The sequence below is a fragment of the Sturnus vulgaris genome, chromosome 10 (genome assembly GCF_052056855.1).
Source record: "Sturnus vulgaris isolate bStuVul1 chromosome 10, bStuVul1.hap1, whole genome shotgun sequence".
Taxonomy (NCBI): domain Eukaryota; kingdom Metazoa; phylum Chordata; class Aves; order Passeriformes; family Sturnidae; genus Sturnus; species Sturnus vulgaris.
The window spans coordinates 1,785,146-1,805,896 of record NC_142252.1 but is presented as its reverse complement, the minus strand read 5'-3'; the positions used below and the strand labels follow the sequence as shown (position 1 = coordinate 1,805,896).

The 20,751-nt window shown below is 41.3% G+C and overlaps 1 protein-coding gene across 1 annotated transcript in view; it reads right to left on the bottom strand.

Annotated features, from left to right (window-relative positions):
• LOC106849591 (glypican-5-like) overlaps positions 1–20,751 on the bottom strand; it is a 322,712-nt gene that overhangs the window by 206,200 nt on the left and 95,761 nt on the right. The window contains exons 4-6 of the mRNA XM_014870294.2: positions 6,767–6,897; positions 2,425–2,484; positions 844–969 (exon numbers count right to left, since the gene is read on the bottom strand). Coding sequence (XP_014725780.2) covers positions 844–969; positions 2,425–2,484; positions 6,767–6,897 — 317 coding nt within the window. The remainder of the gene's footprint in view (positions 1–843; positions 970–2,424; positions 2,485–6,766; positions 6,898–20,751) is intronic.

The following is a 20,751-nucleotide window of genomic DNA, read 5'->3' as shown; positions in this document are numbered from 1 at the left end:
AAACTTCAACCAGAATTGCAATCAGCATTTGGAATATTGCTTTGTTGCCAAAATCTTCAAACATATGCCCTACAATTAATTTCTAATGACAACATATATATAGAAATATTGAAGCTACTTTTGGCTGTGTTAGACATGCATTTATCTCTATATAGCTCACCTGTAATTAAGCTGAAGTTATTTATACATAAGAAAACTCAACAGAGCTATGTGGGAGTCAGAACCCCATTAATGGGACAGACAGTAAGTGTCACATCTTTGCTTTATGTTGGAATTATTCAGTAAGTTCCTATAAAACAACTTGTGACCATGAAAATTGTTTTAAAGCAAGAAAACAGAATGCTAGAACTTCATCTTTTATAACTGCTACAGACCACAAAATCCACTTCAAAAAGAAACATCGTGAAAGCCAACATAATCCCATGAAACTTCTCTGATTTGACAAAAAGAAATATTTTGGAGAACCTTCACTGGCACACTTCCAACCAGCTCTCCCTACAAAATCTGCTGTATCCTTTGACAGTGATAGCAAACATACAGTTGTGTTCTAAAAATCTCTTTTCTCCTCAGGGTGATATTGCCTCATGTTATACAGAGTGAAAGAAATGACAGCAACAAGTTTAGCTCATGGAAATGCAAGTGTATATTCCAGTTTAGAGTGTAAGGGGTGATGGGAAAGGCACTGATAAAATACAGAGGGGAAAAATAATTAGCTGAGAAACTGCAAAGGTCTTTTGACCCTACAGAGTGCCTACAACAGTGTCTCAGAATGCTGCTGAGCCATCAGAAGGATGTGAAGACACCTTTTGCACCATTAGAGCAAATTTGCACTGATGACTTTACCTTTCCACAACATCCTCTCCATTCCAGCAGGTCGAGCTGTCTCTCATCACCAGGTCTCCATCGCAGAGCCTTTCTGCTAGAGAGGCATAAAAGGTCCGGGAGCGCTTCATGTAATTGATGAACTCTCTGCAATGCAGGAAGAGCACATTTAACAACACAACAGGAAACTGAGCACTAAAACCCCCTGCCAGCCCGACCCTCCACCACATCAACACTTCAGAAAACAAGAAGTCTGAATTAATTGCTATTTTTAGTGTATTTTTACTCCTTATAGATCATCCAATTTTACTTACTTTACTTTTAACACATGGTCTTAACATGTATCTCACTAAATCTGAAAAAAGGCTACACCTACACTTTATAAACAGATTAAAAAACACTGAGAAAACATCATCATGAAAGACAGTGTATTTCTGATGAATGTGTATGGAAAAATGCCTCGAGGGCAAACTGCTACCTCTTTTATAATCTGATTATTCCTATAATACATTCCTGGCTGAGGTAGCCATGAAACAAACGAACAAAACAAGTGTTAATTCAGCACACAACTGAGAGGATTTCAGGATGAGGAATGGCCCTGCTGCAGTGTTTTAGAAGCTCGTGTTTGGAATGTTACAGCTATGGAGAACAAGACTCAGGACACAGGCTGAGCCAGAGCTATCACTGAGCTCTCAGCTTGTCCCAGAGCTCCACTGGGGAGGCCACAGCACCTGCTGTGCTTTGCAGGGTTTCAGCCTGGCAGGCACTGGAGGGGTCCCTGGGGTACAGCTGGGTGCAGCTCAGCACAAAGCAGTCAGCATTCAGCACTCCTCAGCAGCAACAGGTGCTTCCCACAACACCAGATCCTCTGGGAAATACCTGTCCCTGCGAGCCTGGGGCGCTGCTCATCTCTCCCCACATATATAAAACCATCTCTATACTTCCTCAGAAGTGTTTAACCATCCCATTGACCCTCCGTGATGAAATCCTGCTCTAGATAAATCAGTCATCAAATGCTCCTAAGAAACTAACTGAGCCTAACAGAGCAGGAAAGCTGGGATTTAAAGCAAAGAAAAAAGCAGGAATTTGGGGGCTTACAAAGAGGTAATCAACATTTCTACCTCTTGACTACCAACGTACAAACATGAGCTCTGAGTATTTCTAGAGTAAAGGTTGCCTGGCAGAACAACCTAAGAGGATCAGTTCCAAAAGGAAACACAAAAATTCTAAAGATTTCACAGCTTCTAAATCAGTCTTCTTTGAAGGAGGAAACCAGCATCCTTTTCAGAGCCTGAAGTTTGCCTTACTCAGCTCACCCCTAGAGGTTTAAACTCCTTTGCATTCTCAGCAGAGTGGGGCTCTGACATTTCAAAGCAGTATCTCAGCAAATGCAGAATTCTCTGTCCTATTCTCAGTCTTACTGAGTGAAAATATTTACTTTTCATCACTATAAAACTAAACACACTAGGGGAGAAAATGTAGAGTTTCCCAGTGGCCCACAATGTAAAAGGAGCAATCAGAAGTATTCCAGCTCCTAGATTACAGTTGGAGATGAGCTAGGTGCAGAGATAACAAAGGATGTCACCTCGTTTTCATTCTTACCGAGAGATTTTTTTCAAACTTCTTGATTTGTCATTCTTTGAAGCTTTCAGAGGCAGAGAACTGGAATAGGCCGGGGAGAATAAGCATCAATCAGGAGAGGTTGGTGAGTAGGGGAGAAGCAGGAATTCAGGCAAATGAGGAAAAGAAATGAGAAACAAAAGAGAAAAGTAAAAATTATTTGAAAGAAAAGTCATCAAGCACATGCATAGGACAATATAAGAAAATAAATAAGGAGGAAAATTATCATGAGATTTTTGCAAAGTATACATGCAATCAAAAATGTCAATTCAATACTGGAAAAAAGTACAACTGAGACTGCTTGTCCCAATCATTTTCAAGTAAGAGCAGAATTACAAATGCAGCACACACAGCAGAAAGCTGAAAATAAATTCAGTGGTACTTAAATTTTAGTGCAACTGATACCAAATGGAAGGACTGTAAATACATGAAGCTGCACAAGAAAACAATGGCAAACAGTTTAGAATGAGAACCACGGGAAGGGGGATACAAACCAGTAGCATTCATGTTCTGGTACAATGAGCTATTTACTGCCTGTTAATAAATAATATAAATACAGGTCTTTTTTGCTGTTCTGGCATTGCACCACTGAAAAAACACCCAACTTTGCCAAACTGGAGATAGAGACTTTCAGGCTGTAGTGGAGGAAGAAGTGTGGAAATAACCTGGTGATTATTTGGTGTCAGGATGCAGCTCTGCCACCACAGCTCTGAGCTGATGGCAGCAATGGCCCCAGCACACGAGGGACTGCACTGACCTTCAGGTGAGGGGCACCTGCCTGCAGGAATTCCAACACAGCCACTCAAAAATCACAATCTGTAACAGGCAGAATCTGGATCAGCTGAAACTTTGGCCCTGGCCAGTGGTTCACGTACATCTGACATTCATTATCTGGTTTGTACTAGCACTTTATTACTCAAATGCTAATAAAATCATGTGATGTCTGACCCAACAGATAGATTATTTTAAACGAAATAGATATCATTGCCTTCAAACATTCCCAAAGGAATTCCTACATTGTTGATTTTAAGATGTATAAAAGAGCTGTAAATTTTTGGCACAATAAAGAAATCCCAACAAAATATAATTTCAAAGCCTTCTTCCTCCAGTCAGGGACCTCATATGCTATAGTTCTTTGTTAAACACATTTTATACACAGCTCTGTAACCAGTTTGTTTAGTGGTTTGAAATGTTCCATGGAGCAGAGATGCTATAAGGCAGGTATTCAACTTTGCTGGGAGAGCAGACCCTGAGCAGAACAGTTCTTTGTGCTGAACTCAGCAATAACATTCCAATTTACTGAGATTCTGTGCATGCCATTTACATTCCCTGTCCCATCATATGGTTTCAATTTTCTTGTCATCTCTATTACATGTTATAGTAACCTCCACATTAAAAAATGACTACAGCAGCAACACTGCCAGTTTCAGTTAATCCCTGACTACGAATGTGTAATGGTAAAAAAAAAATAATAATCAATTTTATGCTTTCCAGTTTAATCATAGGAAATGGTTTCCTGCAAGATCATGCAAGTCAAGTTTCAGCTTCTCTCATTATTGTCCCTGACATTTAAGTGATGCATAACAAAAAATATGCAGGAATGGAATGCAGAGTAAAATCAAGAGAGATGGGAAATCTCCCAGGGACTCATGAAAGTAAGAGCAGGAGAAAAGGGTTCAACTACTGCAAAAGAGGATCCAGTTGTTCTGTGCAGATGTGGCTGTGCAGGAGAGTGAAGGGTGAGGAGGGCTGGCTCCAGCCACACCCCAAACTCCTTCCCCTAAGAACCATGTCAGGCCAAGGGACACCATTTAACAACTCCACTTGCCCTGTACCAGCAGCCCTGGCTCTGTCCACAGCTGAAACCAGAGGTTCTCCAACTCCTTGGAAAAGGAGCCTGGTTTTTCACATGGGCTAGCAGAGACCCAACAGCTCTGGAGCAAACATCCATCTGCAGCTCTCTGGCACTGGGGTCTGAAGGGCAGCTCTGAGCAGGCTGCACACAAGAGAGCAGAGGCCACTTGATTGTGGCTTCTCCTCCAGATGTGCCAACCACAGAGGTTCTTCTCTGAGCTTGGGAATGCTCTGATACATAAGGAATGAGCCACAGCTCTTCTGTTTACTTGGAGAGTGTTGGCTCACTCCTTCCTTTATTTCTTCCTTACTCTAAAAGGCTGCAATTGTGTTCCATACTCCCCTTGAATTAATGATCATTTAGAAGAATGTCTGTTACCCACACCTACAGACAGACCCAGCAGGGCCAGGGTGACCTTGAACCTGAACTGACACAGCTCACATTGCTGCTCTCCATTTCTTAAAATCACCAGAAGTAGGGGCTTCACAAAAGATTCATGTAATTACTCTCATCATCTGGTTCCTCTGAAGCAATTTTCTGTCACTCTAAGTGCATTTTACACAACCCACTGCAGAAATTATTTTACCCATGTATTAGAGGTTTTTATCACCTTAAATTGATTTTTATTGATATCATATGTGATTAAATGATGGAGAATGAACAACACAGTGATGCAGCCAATCACTGTGTCTTTCACTCTATGGTTTCACAATTGTTTCCAAGAAGCAGAAGTACAAGCTTCAGGCCATGTGTTTTATAGGAAGTTGTGGAGAATGGATTCAAATTTTCCACTTCTTACTATTTATGGCATATTTCCATCATTCATTTTTGGTGCACAAGCTCTCCACAATACCTATCAACACTGTAATTCAGCAATTTTTCACGCTTATTATGTAAGCAGGAACTTAGTTTAGATTTTTGGATAAATTAATTTTGGGTGTGCAGACCAATTCTGGCAAACTGTCTAATTTACAACACATGAGTTTATTTTCTCTTCCATCTACAAACCTTACATTTTAGAAGGTCAATATCCAAGTAAGTCTAGATGGTAGAGAAGGGGAGGAAGCAGATCCTCAGGTGAGAAAGAGCTGCTTTCGTGGCATTGAAGACACAAATCTGCAACTTTTTAAGAGATCACCTGTTGACAGGTTGGCAATTCTGGCTTTTGGGCTGCTAGTTAAGCCCCAGCCAAGTCAGTGAGTCACACAGAAGATGGCCCAGGGCTCTGTGCTGCTAAAAGCCCATTTCAATAATTGTACTACAACTGTTCTTTCAATTTTTACACTCAAGTTATTAATTTAATTTCTGTAATGCTCCTTTTTTCTGATTTGCATGGTAAAAATTGATTAACTCCAAGCACTAGCACAAACTGTTATGGTTTGCTTTTAATTTACAAAAGGATTAAAAATTATCAGTATAGCTCAGAAAACTTCACTTGCTGTTATTACTTTTATCTTTAAAAACAGTGTTTGTTCCATTCATGCAAGCTGAGAATTAAAAGAGAAATGGATAACAATCTCATGTTCACAAGTGAAACTCCAGAAGCCAGCTGTGGACATTTCAGCATTGCTGTCATCCCTTTATCCAACAGACAGAGACACACACAGGCTGCCTGGGCACTTTTGGTGCTGCTTTTGGACAGAGGTGAGCCCAGCACGACTGCACTGCTGTGGCTTGTTGCAGATTAACTGTGCTCTCACAGAACACAACGTGCCAGCCAGAAACAGGCACTGGGGGTTTAGGGGCAGTTTGCTCTGACATCTACCTGTGTACTGTGAGTGGGATTGCAAAAAAAATCCTTTCCTAGAATGTACAGAAAGCCAATTCAGGAGCTACACAAGGTGAAGTGACAGAAAACCACAGGAGATGTGGGAGCAGGGATACTGCTGTCCAGGCCCGTGGCAGGACTCAGCTGTAGGTGTCTCAGAAGCCAAGGCAGACACAAAAAGCCTTAAAAACTCCTTCAGCTCCTTCTCTGTGATGTAACACATCAAGGAGATTCCAAAGGATCTTATCACTCTTATCTGCCCAGTCCAGTGGAACCAGGGACTGACTTGGTGTTGGGAAAATGAATCTTTCCTTCTCAGCCCTTCTTCCTTCCCACTTCTACCCATGGGTAAGCTCGTGTCCTTACACACCTGGGGAGTTACATTTTAAATACTTTAGACTGAGCTGTGGAAATCCATTTTCTCAGACTTTGTTGAGGAAAAGCTTTCACCATTTTCACTGGAAGATTCTGGAAATGATGAACACCTTGGTGTTAAGCAATGATACCAAGTCTGGCCTTTCTTGGAGAGACCCACAATGTGATGCCACAGAGTCACCTGTGTGACTGCCAGTGATGGCAGTGGCTGGAGAGCACACACAGGAGGTGACAGAGCTGGGCTTTGGCTTTAACAGTGCAAAGAACCAAGAGCACAGATTATGAGGCTGAGGGCTTGTTTCAAAACAACTGCAGCCTAGGGTTACCTTCTTTTATTGTTCAGGCTGGTGTGAGCCATCACAAATGTCTGGGTTTCAGTCACTTCCTTCACTGGCACAATATTGGCTGATGACAGGTTCCCTTCTTGCTGTCTGGGCTGTCCACACACTTTATCGACCTGCAGGAAAGGGAGGGAAAGGAAAACGGGATGTGAGTGAAAAAGAAATATTTAGAAACCCACAGAAGTCTGCCTGTTCCTTTCAGTCAGTGTTCACTGCAGAGACACTGGGTGAGAGAAAGGAAGGAGAGGAAGGATTCTTCCTTCAAGCAGCTGGAAACAAATGCCTTGCCAAAGAAGGACCAAATTCCACGGCAGGGCAAAGAACACCAGGAAGTGAGCAGTCATGGATTTCTCAGTGGCTCCCTGGACTACAGCACACTTGGCAAGGCTGAAGTATTGAGTGATGAAGTATTGGCAAATTAAACTTTTATTTAGAAACATACCTGGAGCTTAAAGTGCCCGGATTTTGGTGGAACATCTGCCCCATGCATTAAGAGCAGAGTCTATCTGGAGTTTGAAGGGGCCTGTAATCAGAAGATAACCAACTCTTCCAGCCTTTAACCAGGCCACATAACATCACTCAGTCCTCACTGCCCTTCCCAAAGCCTCTCACAGGGATTTAGTATCAGTCCAGGAGAAAAGAAGCTTGTGTTTATCCTTTCTGCACCGTGGATCCGACATTGCTCCTGTATCCTGACACATTTATTTGCAGTAACAGCTTGAAGTGACAACAGGAAGACAAGTCTCTTCCCTTCTAATCCACAAATGAGAAACCTGGCATGTTTTACCTACACTTAAATCCCTCAGCAAACACGAAGAAACCACAAAGGAAATCCTACTGAGCATGGTACCACCAATGACCTGAATCCCACAGAACCCACCATCCCACACAGCTGTGGGTTTGGGATCCCTTCTTTCAGTGACCAGCCAGGGTCAGATGGATTTTCACTGCTCTGTGCACTTCCCTGCATCTTTAGAACCCTTAGGAGTCTGCTGAGTGTTTCAGCCCACATCTGTCCCTGTGCACACTATGATGCAGATGTCAGCAAGAGCACAGGACAATTTTCTCTGCCTTAGCCCATTTCCTGCAGAAAAACTACAACTATGTGAAGCTAAGTCATCCTCCTCTGAACAAACAGACAAACAATGTGGGAAATTGGAAGCTCTGAAGGCATGACAGTTACTGGCAGCTTTATTGTATGAGTTCCAGTATAATATGTTATGAAGAAGCTAAAACTGCAGCAATTGAATGGGAACATCCTGGATTAATCCTGAGCCATCTGCAGCAGCCAGGGTGGGAGCCAGCTGCCTCACTCAACACCCCACACTGACTATACTGGTCTGGTCTCACCAGAGACTAGCACAGAATTGTTTTAAAACACCACTTTGAGAAATTAAATAGTCTGTGTCAGTCCCTTCTAAAACAGGAAAAAACCCTCACTCTGCAAATGAAAATATAAAATAAAAAGGCCTTTTGAAGCCTCTGGAGCTGGACAGAGGGTATAACACAGCTGGACCACATTCCTGCACAGGATGCTTTCTCCCCTCCACCCCAGGCTTCCCAGGTCTCCTACAGCACACAGACCCAATTCCCAGCATAGGTCTCTGCTAAATCCATCTCAGATTACATCATGTCACTAAAATTCATGTCTTCAGATTACATACACCTCCAATCTTGTCACTATGCATCTGAGACAGTTTTCACCAACTAAAATCAGAGTGGTTTGCAAAAGCAATGAGGTTCTCATACACATAAGCAATGGAGAACTTCCAAGCTTTTTGTTTTTCCTGAAAGAAGATTCAAAGATATTTAAGTCATCGTTTCTGTTGTGACTCAACAGTTTAAGCATCCAACTGAAAACACCAACTTTGTTTTGATTTGAATTTTTGATACTCTAGAAATGACTCCTTAGATTGCCCAGGTTTCAGTATTTTCTATACTAAACCTATGCTTTAGGGCTTTCTTTTTAAGCAGTAGTAACAGTTTCCTGCATATCAAACAAAACCACATTATTTGAAGGAAAAAAATATTTTCTCCTCAGTGAAAAATTTTAACCAGTTCTACTCCATTAAGAATAAAGTTATCTGTTATACAAAAGAGAAAATCACACTTCTTTTGTCACACAGGCTTTTCAGTGCCTTTCTTCTCAGTCCAGCTGCCCCAGCTGCTCCCAGGCCAGGCAGTCCCAGCAGCCTCTGCTGGGGGGTTATCCCTGTTTGGAATATTTGTTTCAGATTTTGAATGAGTTAAATAGAAACCTGGCTTTCAATTTCTTTTGTTTTTTTTTTTTTTCATGTCGACTAATTTTCACATGTCTCTGACATAAATAAAAATAAAACAAAAGAAAAGCCTGAATTTGACCAGCTAATTTGAGCAGTCACAAAACTGATGGCACAAACAAAAATACTCATGTATGAAAAACCATCTCAACTTCTAGATGGGCCATTGATGAAAAATAAGATAACGTTGTGTGTAAATTGAAAAGCACGAGGCACGCCATAAAAAAGTCAAAAAGGTGTTTCCTGGAGCTGCTGCATCTGGAATGTGCTGCTGCAAGTTCCCTGTGTGTGAACAGGGAGGGAGGGGCACAGAGTTTCCCTCCCATCCTACGGGCACTGCCACTTCAACCCAGAGCTCATCACTCAAGCCTCACCACCCACAGCAACAACAGTGCCCCTGCAAATGGGGACTGGAACTGTAAAGCTCTTACCCCGATTTCAAGGTCTAGCACTTGGAATAATCAGGAATCAACATAAAGAATGGCTGAGCCCATTTCTTAGATTTTTCAACTTAAAAGAAGTCTGCTAATGTTAAATTACAAACTGACAGAAAATCACGCCTTGCTAATGGCAGGACCCTGAGGTCATTCTGCTTTTCCCTGCCATGGTATTCAAGCACTGTTTTCTAACAGTGAACACCTACAGCTAAACCTGGCATTCCTCCTGCCTCCTTATCTTCTCAATTAGTAATCATGTTCCACAGTCCTAACGTTTTCAATCATATTAAAGCTCTTTTCTTATACAGCAATGATTCCTCTTAAATATCTGTTTTTCTAGCCATAGCTCTGAATTCTTCTTGGTAATGAAAAGCAGAATCATATATATATATATATATATACACATTTTTTTACCTCTTACTATTTATTATTTAAAAGAATGACTATTTACAATTATTACAGAGGCTTAACAAAATAAATGGAAAAATTCTCATCCAAAATCTTTTTGAACTCTTACAGCTTCAGTAACCTTAAACATTGAGGTCATATTTAATATATTTGATATAATCAAACATGGGAAAAATGTCATGCCCTTCTAGATACCAAGAGAATCTTATCTCTCTAAAGCAGGAGACCTTTTCACTAGTTGAGAACAGTAATTTTCTTTGATTTTGCAACTGGCAGATTAGTGTTTTAAAACACAAGATTTTCCCAGTGATTGGGCTTTGACTTGTTATTATTAAAATGCTGACACATTTGCCTGCAGGTTTCTGTCCCTCAGTTTGTCCCCAGCCCAGCTCTGTAGAACAGCTCTGACAAATTCCACCCCCAGCCCCAATTCCAGCACTACTGTGCCCCACAGGAGCCACAAAGACTCTTCAAAGCACAACTGGAGTTTGCTCCAATTCAGGTTCCAGCTGCCAAGTCTGAAGTGAAGGGAGGGAAGTGAGAAACACTGAATTATGGGGAAATCAGATTGGAGTTTTCAGACTTTCAAGTTCACCAGGAGCTCTCACTTGCTCAGGGTCAGAGATGTCCTTCTATCACCTGATCACCCACAGTAAAAGAAACCAACTAGTATATTGATTTTATGCTGTTAAAGCATCAACCAGAGCTTACTGTGGAAACACAGAATCCTCTCCTTGGGGTGGCTGTCACCTGCTACTGAAGTATTGTTGGAAAACATTAATTTCCAGTGCTCAAAGCTATGTGGGAGCCCATCTGATAAAATGCAAGACAGGGCTCATGGCTCACTGCCTTTACCTTATTGAACAAAATCAGTCAAGAGAGCAAATAACCTCGGATTTGCCTTCTTTTAAATATTCCCTCCCTTGTGGAATATGTTTCCTACTATAAGCATTTTGCTGGTAGCAGAGTTGAGCAATACATAAACAAACCAAAGGATTATTGGCTCATTTTCCTACAGGAATATGTTGGCTTTCACTTGGGTTGGAAGCATTCTCTTGTCTCTCATCTTGAATCTACTGAATAGTTCAATTTAAATTAATTTCCTACAAATCTTCTGAAATCTGGCAGCTAGAGAAGCTGACCCTTAGTAGAGATTCCTCCAAAGAGAATGGAGTTAGGAATTCCTCAGGGACAGAAAAACCTGTCAGACTTCACATTTAGACATCAAAAAAATCAGCCATAGAATTTAAATCCATAAAAAATAAGGTTCTGTGTGTTCTGTCTATGGCAGAAGAGATTCTTTCAGGTACCAGCACTGGGCACAGGGAGTGGACAAATTCTGCAGCAGTTATTCAAATGAATCAAATTCTAGCCCAGATGAAAGTACAAATGATGAGAATGTGGAGCTTTGCTCTGTAACACCATTAAGAGAGAATGTTGAGATAACCTGTGCTGGACATGCCACAAAGCTGCATCTGAATGCACTCACACAGCCTTTATTCACAGAGAGAACAGGCAAGAATTCCTGAAAAAATGTAAAATAAAGAAATACCTTACATAACAGCAGGCATTTCGAGAATTCCACACAGTTTGTATCAAATAAACTTTTACCATAAATTACAGTGCTGTTATTTCTGCTCTCACTAGCTTTTAAAATTCCATATTCTGGTCAGTGTATCAAACTACCCACACTGCATCTCCACAGCTACAATCTTTTAAGCACATGTAAGTCAGTAATATTGTCTATTTTGTTAGGATTTTTTCAAAATATTTTTCTTCCAACTGTATATATATTTAACCAGCTGAACAGAGAAGTGGTAATTATTTATAAAGCCAAAACAAAATAGCAGCAGCCCTTGAGAGGTCAAATGGTATCTCCCCTTCTCCTGCACAATCCCCCCTAGACTCAGCACTAATCTTCACTGGCCTTTGTTACTTGTGACATTTGTCCTTAGATATTGACAACCTACAAAGGTTAAGCTCAATTTTATAATTAATTACAATAATCTAGTATGAAAAGAATATTCCAGTGGGAACCAATCCAAATGAGCTGCTTTAAGAGCTCTCAGAAAAATTAGGTGACTTTAAAGAGAACATAACAAAATCAATTCAAAGATTTTATTCAAATTTTTCTTTAATCACTTTTCAAATTAATTACAGAATATCAAAATGGTATTGCCTGTTATTGTGTTTACTATTTACACCCATTCTTAAGGGAAAGCAATTATCCAAATATTCCTGGAATTTCTTTTATCACTGCAAGCTTAAAATGTAACAAAGAAAAACCCTTCCCTGTTTGTTCTTCAAAGGCTCAATAACCAAGTACAAAAGTGGCAGAGAGAAACTGTAAAGCACACACACATACATGCATAAAATCAGGAAATGCTTTCAGGGCTGCCCCAGTGGAGCACAGGGTGCACCCAAAGCTGGGCAGCAATCCCTGCTCATGGTCCCTGGCACAGGCAGGCTCTGGGAACCTCCAGTGGGGACATTGCTTGGTCCCCTGTGAGCCACAGCAGCCCAGTGGCAGTGTGAGGGTACAGCTGGGCTACTCGGGCTCAGTTTGAGCTGGCCCAGCCACAGATTGCTGCAGGGTGGGGCTGAAAGGCAGGAGGGATCATACCCATGGTTCAGGCCAATTCCAAAAATTCCCATCTTCCCTTAGGCAGAGGCACCTCCCCACACATCCTTAGTCAAAAGCCAGTGTGTCACCCTCCTGGTCCCTACAGCTGAGCCGTGTTTTTCTCAAATGAATTTGAGCCACGTTGAGGCACACCTGCCCTGCTGCTGATGCCCAAGAGCTCCCCAAGACAAGACCCCTTTGCAGAACCCTTTTCACCAAATGCAGCCAGTCTGACCACAGCCGGCCCTCTTTGTTTCAGCAGAGCTCACAGGATGGCCCAGTGACACAAGGGATCCACGGGAAGGACAGGTTAGTGACAATTAGTGACACAGGGAGTGTTCCTCCCTCCTCTGGCATTGCCAGAGACAACTGGCTAGGACAGACCATTAGTAATTGCAAGAAGTATGTGCAGAGGAACATGAGACTCCATCCTGGAGTCTCATGTTCCTCTGCACATACTTCTTGCAATTACAATTACACCAGAACTGCAGCAATGATGATTTTCAATAACTGGCTGAGTTGACTGACACTCGTTTTTCATATATGAACAAATAACAATTTGCAGCGAATTATGAGGAGCCTGAGCCAGATTTGATCCGTGGATAACTCAGTCACATAGCTCTCTGAACAAGCTTCATTTTCAGGTTAACACACTCCTGTGGGTGGCCATCACCACTGAGGTATTCAGGCACAAGCCCAGACACACAAAACAAACATCCCAACAGGCCTTTTGGTACAGCAGACAGCTCTCAGTGGAGTGTTTTGTCTCCAGGCTTTAATGCCAGCAGAATTGGTTCTTAGCAGTTTTCATGTGGCTGGCATATGCAGGATATCCAAAAGAAGGCAAGAAACAGCAAGACAGAGAAGAAATAGATGTCAGGCTCACAGGTCTGACAGCTCCTGATCAAAACCTCCCCTTTCTCTGCAGGTAGAGACATCCTAAGAACCAAATTTCAGAAAAATAAATGGGGGAAACATTCTCTAAGTGAAAGAGTTTACTCCAAATCTCTTGAGATAAACTGCTTCTGTTACTTTAAACTGACATCTGAGTATATTCAGGGGGTATTTAAGTATGTTATATATTTATAACAAATATTTATTATATATATGCATATGCATGAAAGAGGAACGAGAGCATCCCTCTTAGGGATGGCTGATGGTGCAAATGTAAACCAGATTTTAAGATACATGAAGTCATGCCTATCCTATGTATTTATAAGAGCACTTATAAATCAACCCTGAAAACATTAGCCAAAATAGCAATCAAGAGCAGAAAAACATTAATTTCCAGCAGAAATTTTAAATCCCTCTATGATTATTTTTTTCTGTTCATCATTACTGTAAGCACTTCATTGGATAGGCAAAATGCCTGAGCTTTCTGCAAACAACATAATGGAAGATAGCTTACAAAAATATGCAGGCAGTCAGAAGGTCATTATATACTTGCACATTGTCCTATTAGACAAAATAATGCTGGAAGTTTATGCAATCCTTAAATCAACATGTCAATAATGTTGAGACCTGCAGACAAAGTCAGAATAACCTTCCATTTGGCACTTAACAAATATAATAATTAGAAAAGACTAATAAACACATTCAATCATTTTTGCATGAGATACATAATTTCAATTACGATTTGCTGACAGTTGCTGTTAAAATAAACATATTCTCTTGTGCCCTTTATCTTGAACACAAATAATTGACTTTAGATGGCTCTGAAGACTTGAGTAACTATCCAAGACCTACAATTATCAGGGCAGCAGCAGCCACTTTTCTATAAAAAATATTTAGAAAACATTTTTCACATCGAGACAAGTACATCACATTTATCAGCAAGTTCTGACTCCTCTCCTGCCTCCCAAGGAAATCACTCCTAATGCAGCAGAGATGTTCTGCTCACAGTGGGTACCAAAACAGCCCCTTCTGTGCTCCTCTGCCTTAGGAGCTCAGGTAGGTTCACTAGAAAAGAGGACTGGGACCCTGCACAAGGGAAAACCTGTCACTGGCTGGGTTTTTGGGGTTCCTTTGGGGTCCCTGAGGCTGCTCCTGCAGCCCTCAGTGATGGAGCACGTTCCCCAGCCTTGCCCAGATAGAATTTGGCTCACAGTGAGCTCTCAGACCAGCGGGGTAGAGAGACCAGCATATGCAGAGAGGCACAAATCCATCGTTTATTCTATGAAGGCATCCTGTCTACATATACCCACAGCTATTGTTTTACAGGGGTTTTATCTCTTTTGAGGGTTTTACAGTTTGCACCAATTACCAAGGGAATTCTACATTCTAACCAATCCCTGAGGGATTTTACATTCAAAGCTGGCCGATGGATACTAAAAGAGAAGGAGCCACTAATATTGAAGATAGGTAAGAGGGTCTACCAAGGGGGGGAACTGGATTCCTTTTTGTATTTGTCATTTCACAGCCATTTCTTATCTCTAAGCTATGGTTTTCCAAGGAGCTTGTTCTGAGGATGCAGGGACACTTTCTTCTTTATTAATATTTTCTGCTCCTGCCACAAAAACCTGCAGCCTCCCCTGGGGGCCTGAATTATCACATCTGGGGCTCACCTGCATCACCAGGCTTCTGATCTCTAAACATGGGGGGCAGGCAGACTCCCCTGGCACACATGGGGAAAGGATGGGTGCTCTGAGCAGTCACGACAGTGATTAACTAAAACATGCATCTATTGGGACTATTAAACCAATCATGTCATTTCACTGGCTGAGCATTTCTGCACCTGAAAACTGTAAAGATACCAAATGTGCAAAGCTCACATCAGACCTTTAAGACTGTACCTCTGAGTATCAGGACATGGATCTTTCTAGCAAGACAACTTATTTACTAGTAATGGCATCTTGTTTTGAATTTATAAGCCACTTATCAAATAAAGGAAACACAGCCCTAAGAAAATTCTGAGACTGCCTGCTGTGCAGAATTCCCTCTGGCTGTGCTCAGATGCACAAATGGTCCCACTATGGCAGATCTGTGTTAGAGCACAGGAGCAGCCTAAAAACAAGGAATAAAGATGCATAAAACAGCATCCAAGACCACGAGTCCTCATTTATGGCTGTCAGGCCTTTTTTATTCTAATAAATATCCATGCTTTCTTAAAATCAACAGAAGGATTTTCTTTAAACCATTTTTTTTTATATATAACCAAGGAGTTTTGTCATTATTCACAAGCCTAGGAAGGATTTCCTCGCTGATGTCACATTCAAATTTGTGAGATGCATTCATGTACCTCTCTGACCCATTTCTGATGAAGTTGTGCAACAAGAGCAAACAAAAAATAGCCTTTCTTTCAACGTGAGATTCCCCAGATTTTCTATACAATCTCAAAGAACATGAAGGAAATCAGACAGGATGTTTTTGAGCTGGAGGGTAGTGAAAACCTCACATTTTTACTTCTAAATACACATCACAATCCAAAATAAGTCTCCTTTGACAATGTTATGTCTTTCTTACAGAGAGACAAATTCAAGAGGGGACATGAAGTGGAATCAACAGTGAGTTACAGTGACTCCAATAATTGTAATTGCATTCATTCCATAAAAAGCTTTTGTCAGTAACTGACTGGAAAAGAGTTACCAGCTCTGACTACAGGCAGAATTAATGTCAGTAACATTGTCAAGAATCAATCATGTTTTATCAACCATGCAGTAAAGCAGCACATCAGGCATCAGATCACATCACAAGCAGCATGGTGAACATGTGTGGAACTTCACAGCCCACTGAATGCACACAGAAAACAGACAGAAAATCTGGATTCTCAGCACAGAACCTAAGTCTGCAAGGAAAAGATGTCCCAAAAGGGCATTGGACTGGGGATCAGAAAACTTTAACTGAGCCAGCCCTAGAGGTGAAGGCTCATGGTAGCCCAGAGTATTTTAGAAGTGATGATCCTCCCTTCTATTCAGCAGTGACAGAACACTGTGCCCAGTTCTGAGCACTGCAGGACCCTGTTTGAGCATGGGGCTTGGACCAGATGACATTCCAAAAGACATTGAAGAGCAGGGAATTTAAAATCTGGATGTTCTTGCTGGACAGGGGGATCCTTAACTGCAGGATGGGACCTGAAGCAAGCAAGCACCCAAAGCAGAAGACAACAAAAGGTACATAAGCATCTACAAAACCCTAGATTTTTTCCCATGTTTAAGTAATTTACTAAAGAATCATCTCAGCCCTGTTGCAGTCAACAATGGAAGATTAAGATTCAATGCTTTTGCTTCCCACCTCTGCAAGGCACATGGGGCACACCTTCCTTACAGCACATTGAGTGCTTAAGCCACTGCATCATGATAAAACACCAAATAAAAACTGGAGGCAGGAGAAGTCCCAGGACTGCTGGGAATTCAGTGCAGTCAAACTGCTATTGTTCTACACCTGCTCTAAGCACTTCCAAAGAGAAGAAAAAGAAATCTGAATTGCAGAAGGGAAAACAACTTAGTTAAATTCAGACAGCTCATGAACAATAATTAAAAAAAAATAAACAAAACACTACCTAAAAGCACAGTGAAAGTTCCCTGCTAAAACCTGTCTGCCCAGCAAACACCATAGTGCAGCATTCCCAGGACAATTACATGCTCCATGAGACCACTACACTTCTGGGAAGTACTCTGTTCACTTCCAGTCTGGAGTGACATTTGTCAGCACTGCACCCTTCCCATCTTACAGCCCTCACCTCAAGGCAGGCAGGAACTCAGTATTTTTATCCCCATTTCTCAAAACAAGGATGCTAAGGCAGCAAGATTAACAAATCTGATTAAAAAACCACGTAGGCAGGCTTGGAACTGACCAACTCCTGACAACCAATTTACTTCTTTGACAATTAAATCCCATTCTGAGTCCTGCAGCTTTGGCAAGCTGCCTGAATGCTGAGATACTTGTCTGTCTCTGACTCGTGGACCTGGGCTACAAATCTCCAGAGAGTGGTCTCACAAACATCCCACTGGGGCCAAGGCTGCCCTGCACACTTGGATGTGCAAACAATCCAGGCATGATGCTTCCAGCTCATGTCCAAGACCACCCAGCAGCCCAGCTTAGCAACAGCAGTTGGCAGTCACCACTGCAACCCAAGTTATTGTTTGGGGCTGTAATTAGACTGCCCTGAATATGCAAACTTGTTTCATTCACTGTTTCACTTACCCAAAACAGGAACTGGAAGCAGCTGATTTCAGCTATGTGGTCTGTGCTCATCTGCTTTTCAAAACATGCACCTGATTTTTCATTAATAACCTCTAATTCTTTACTTCCTTCAGTGCAGCAGAAAAGAATTTCAGTTCCCTTTTTCTGTAGCCTCTTGAGCACTACTGGCCCAAATTTAAGCTAAATTAAGCCACTGGTCCTTTCAATACACGTGCCAGCAGACACTGCCCTCAAAAAGCTGGCCCACAACAATGTAAAACAGGAGAAGAGTTAAAAATAATGTCGTGGTTAGGGGGCTTAGTTTGAAGGCCATGTCTCTGCAAGCAGTGGGGTCGGGTGGAGCAGGGACACAGGCAGAGCTGCAGGTGACACAGGGGTGGAGCAGGGACACAGGCAGAGCTGAAGGTGACACAGGGGTGGAGCAGGGACACAGGCAGAGTTGCAGGTGACACAGCCCTGCCCTGCTGCCACCGCTGCACCACGCACTTCACACAGCTCCAACTGCAAGCACAGCTTCTAAAGTCATTTCCCTGGGAACTGACACTTTTGGAGAGCCCAACCTTGCCTTCTTTACAGCATCCTCAGTGGCATCTCCAAGTAAATTGTCATTTGCAGATATTATTGCAAACCAGCAGAGCAGTTATTCCATCCTCGTCGCCTGGTGCCCACAGCTCACTCGGCTATCATCCTCCAACATCCTCATTTAAGCAGGATGACGATAAAAATCACTTTAAAGTATCCAGCAAGGTTTTGATCTTGCAGATCCTGGAGTACATTCTCCCAAAAGTAGCCAATGAATCAGCCAAATGCTAAATTTTCAGCATCTACTGGGATAGAACTGAAGGTCTTGTTTAGCAGCAAGCTCTTGAAGCAAGAGCGTGGTAGACCAGTGAGAATAAAAGTCATCATTTGGTTGCAGAAAAAAAATTAAAGCTGGGGAATATATACATACCTAGGGTCAATTAATTACTACATAATCTACCACAGTTACAATTTCATTTTCAATTTTAGGCTTTTGCAAGGCAACGTGATTAGATATGGGCAAGGCACTTACTTGTAAAATCTTGTACACTTGGGGCCCAGTTTGGCCTGGTTTTCTGCTAATTGGAACTGGTTATTAAAATCTGCTGAAAGTATCTTGAGAGACCTGTAAACATGACCACTTTCACTACTCAATATGCATCCAGGATAAATGGAATAACAACTAGACTACAGCAAGCAGCTGACTCAAACCCTTCAGCCACAGTTTATCAAACACAGCAAACAGCAGGCTGATGTTTGTTCCCCTAAGCAAAAACTGCTAAAAATTGTCAGTCCCACTTTTTTCTGATTGGTGAGACTACACATGACAAAACTCATCACCATGAGACAGAGAAGTGAAGAGTGAGGGAGAGAAAACTCTCTCCTGAACTCCAGATGTTTCAGTGTCTCCTGGAGCCCAAATCTCAAATGTCTTGGGTTGAGATTACTTAATATAAGAAATGTAATTTGGGATGGGAGGGCAGTGCTTGTAGCTGCCATTTTTTGCTGCCTTTATATAAAGTTGTGTGTCTGCAATAGCATGAATGGGAATCAAGGCCGAATTCCCTTTCTTTTCATAACCATTAAAAAATTAAAAATTAAAAGCTCAGCAGCCTAATAAAACACATGGGAGGCTAAAAAGTGAAACTGGCTTGTTGCTAAAATAAGTCTTAATATAAAATGCCTGTAATAATGAAAAAGGGTAAATGAAAAGCATGCTGATTCCTGTTATTCTTCGAGTTAGACCATGCCCTTGGGTAGTATGTGAAACCCCAGAAATGCAAAATATGAAAGTCATAAACATACAATTGCTCAGAACTTGATAATGATCTCTGTGAAACAAAATCTGAGGATTTTTGGTAGGCTTTGATGATTCTGAACACGGAATTAAGCTGAATGTATTTTAAATTAAACCTAAAATAAAAACAGCTGCTGGAAAACATGCATGACCAAATTCCTCATTTGAACATGTCCTGCTTTTGGCTATTTTCTTGTAGATTTTAAAACTTCCCTGGCATTCTATATATTCAAGTCCAGAATGAAGCACAGTACAGTAGCTGCTGCTGGCATTCAGTTAAACCAATCAGATTTTATAGATGTTTGCCTGATAATTCCGAACCACTGCCATTTCCACTGGTGAAAGATTACACCACCAAATAAATTTATTCACTCTGGTAGCTGCAATTCTATGTGCAACAGGGCCTAAGAGAAATACAGGCATTGTTAGGGTTCATGAAGTTCCCCCTGCTGCTCTGATGGCAACCCTCAAAGTCAAATAATCATAGGGAAAATGGACAGTTAATTAATTTTCCCAAGAGTTAATCCAAAGAACAAAACAAGATGGATTCCTAAGTGCAATTTTCCTGTATGAAAAAGATTTGTTCTATCAAAAAATTGTATTTTTTGTGCTTGAAAAACAGGGAAATAATACAGGAGAAAGACACACAAGAGAAGAAATTACTTCTATTACTAAACATATGAAAAAGACTCATTCCAGTACAGCAAGCCAGAGGGCAAAATTAACAAGATGTATAGAATTCACTTCCACTTGTGATTGAATTACCAAACAAAAGATATCCATGTCACAGTGGAAATGCCCTAATCAAATAAATTTGAAATACCATTTATTTGGAAATCTGACGCCCCCCCCCCATTCCCAAATCTACAAGATTCTGTGGAAATTCAAGAGAGATAAAAACCAGAGCTCTCTGCAGCACTGTGAACTGAATAACTTTCAGACTTGCCATGGTTTTGTTGATAAAACTATAAACCATGTAGGCACTGTTTCCTTTGTACTTGGTAGGATGAGAGAAAAAAATTGAAAAATAAATTTCACGGTAGTCAAAAAGCAGTCTTCTGTCCCACATTAATTTACCTTTAAAACTGGATATCCTAAAAAATAACCCCCATCCTAAAAAGCCATTCTTATAAAAAAACCTCTCACTTTGTTTTAATCTCTTTGTAGCATGTGAATGTCTCAGAAAACACTTTAGAGTGAATAGCCAAATGTTTTCTTTAGCCTAAAATCTGAAGGCCCATAACCATTGCCAAAATAAGGCA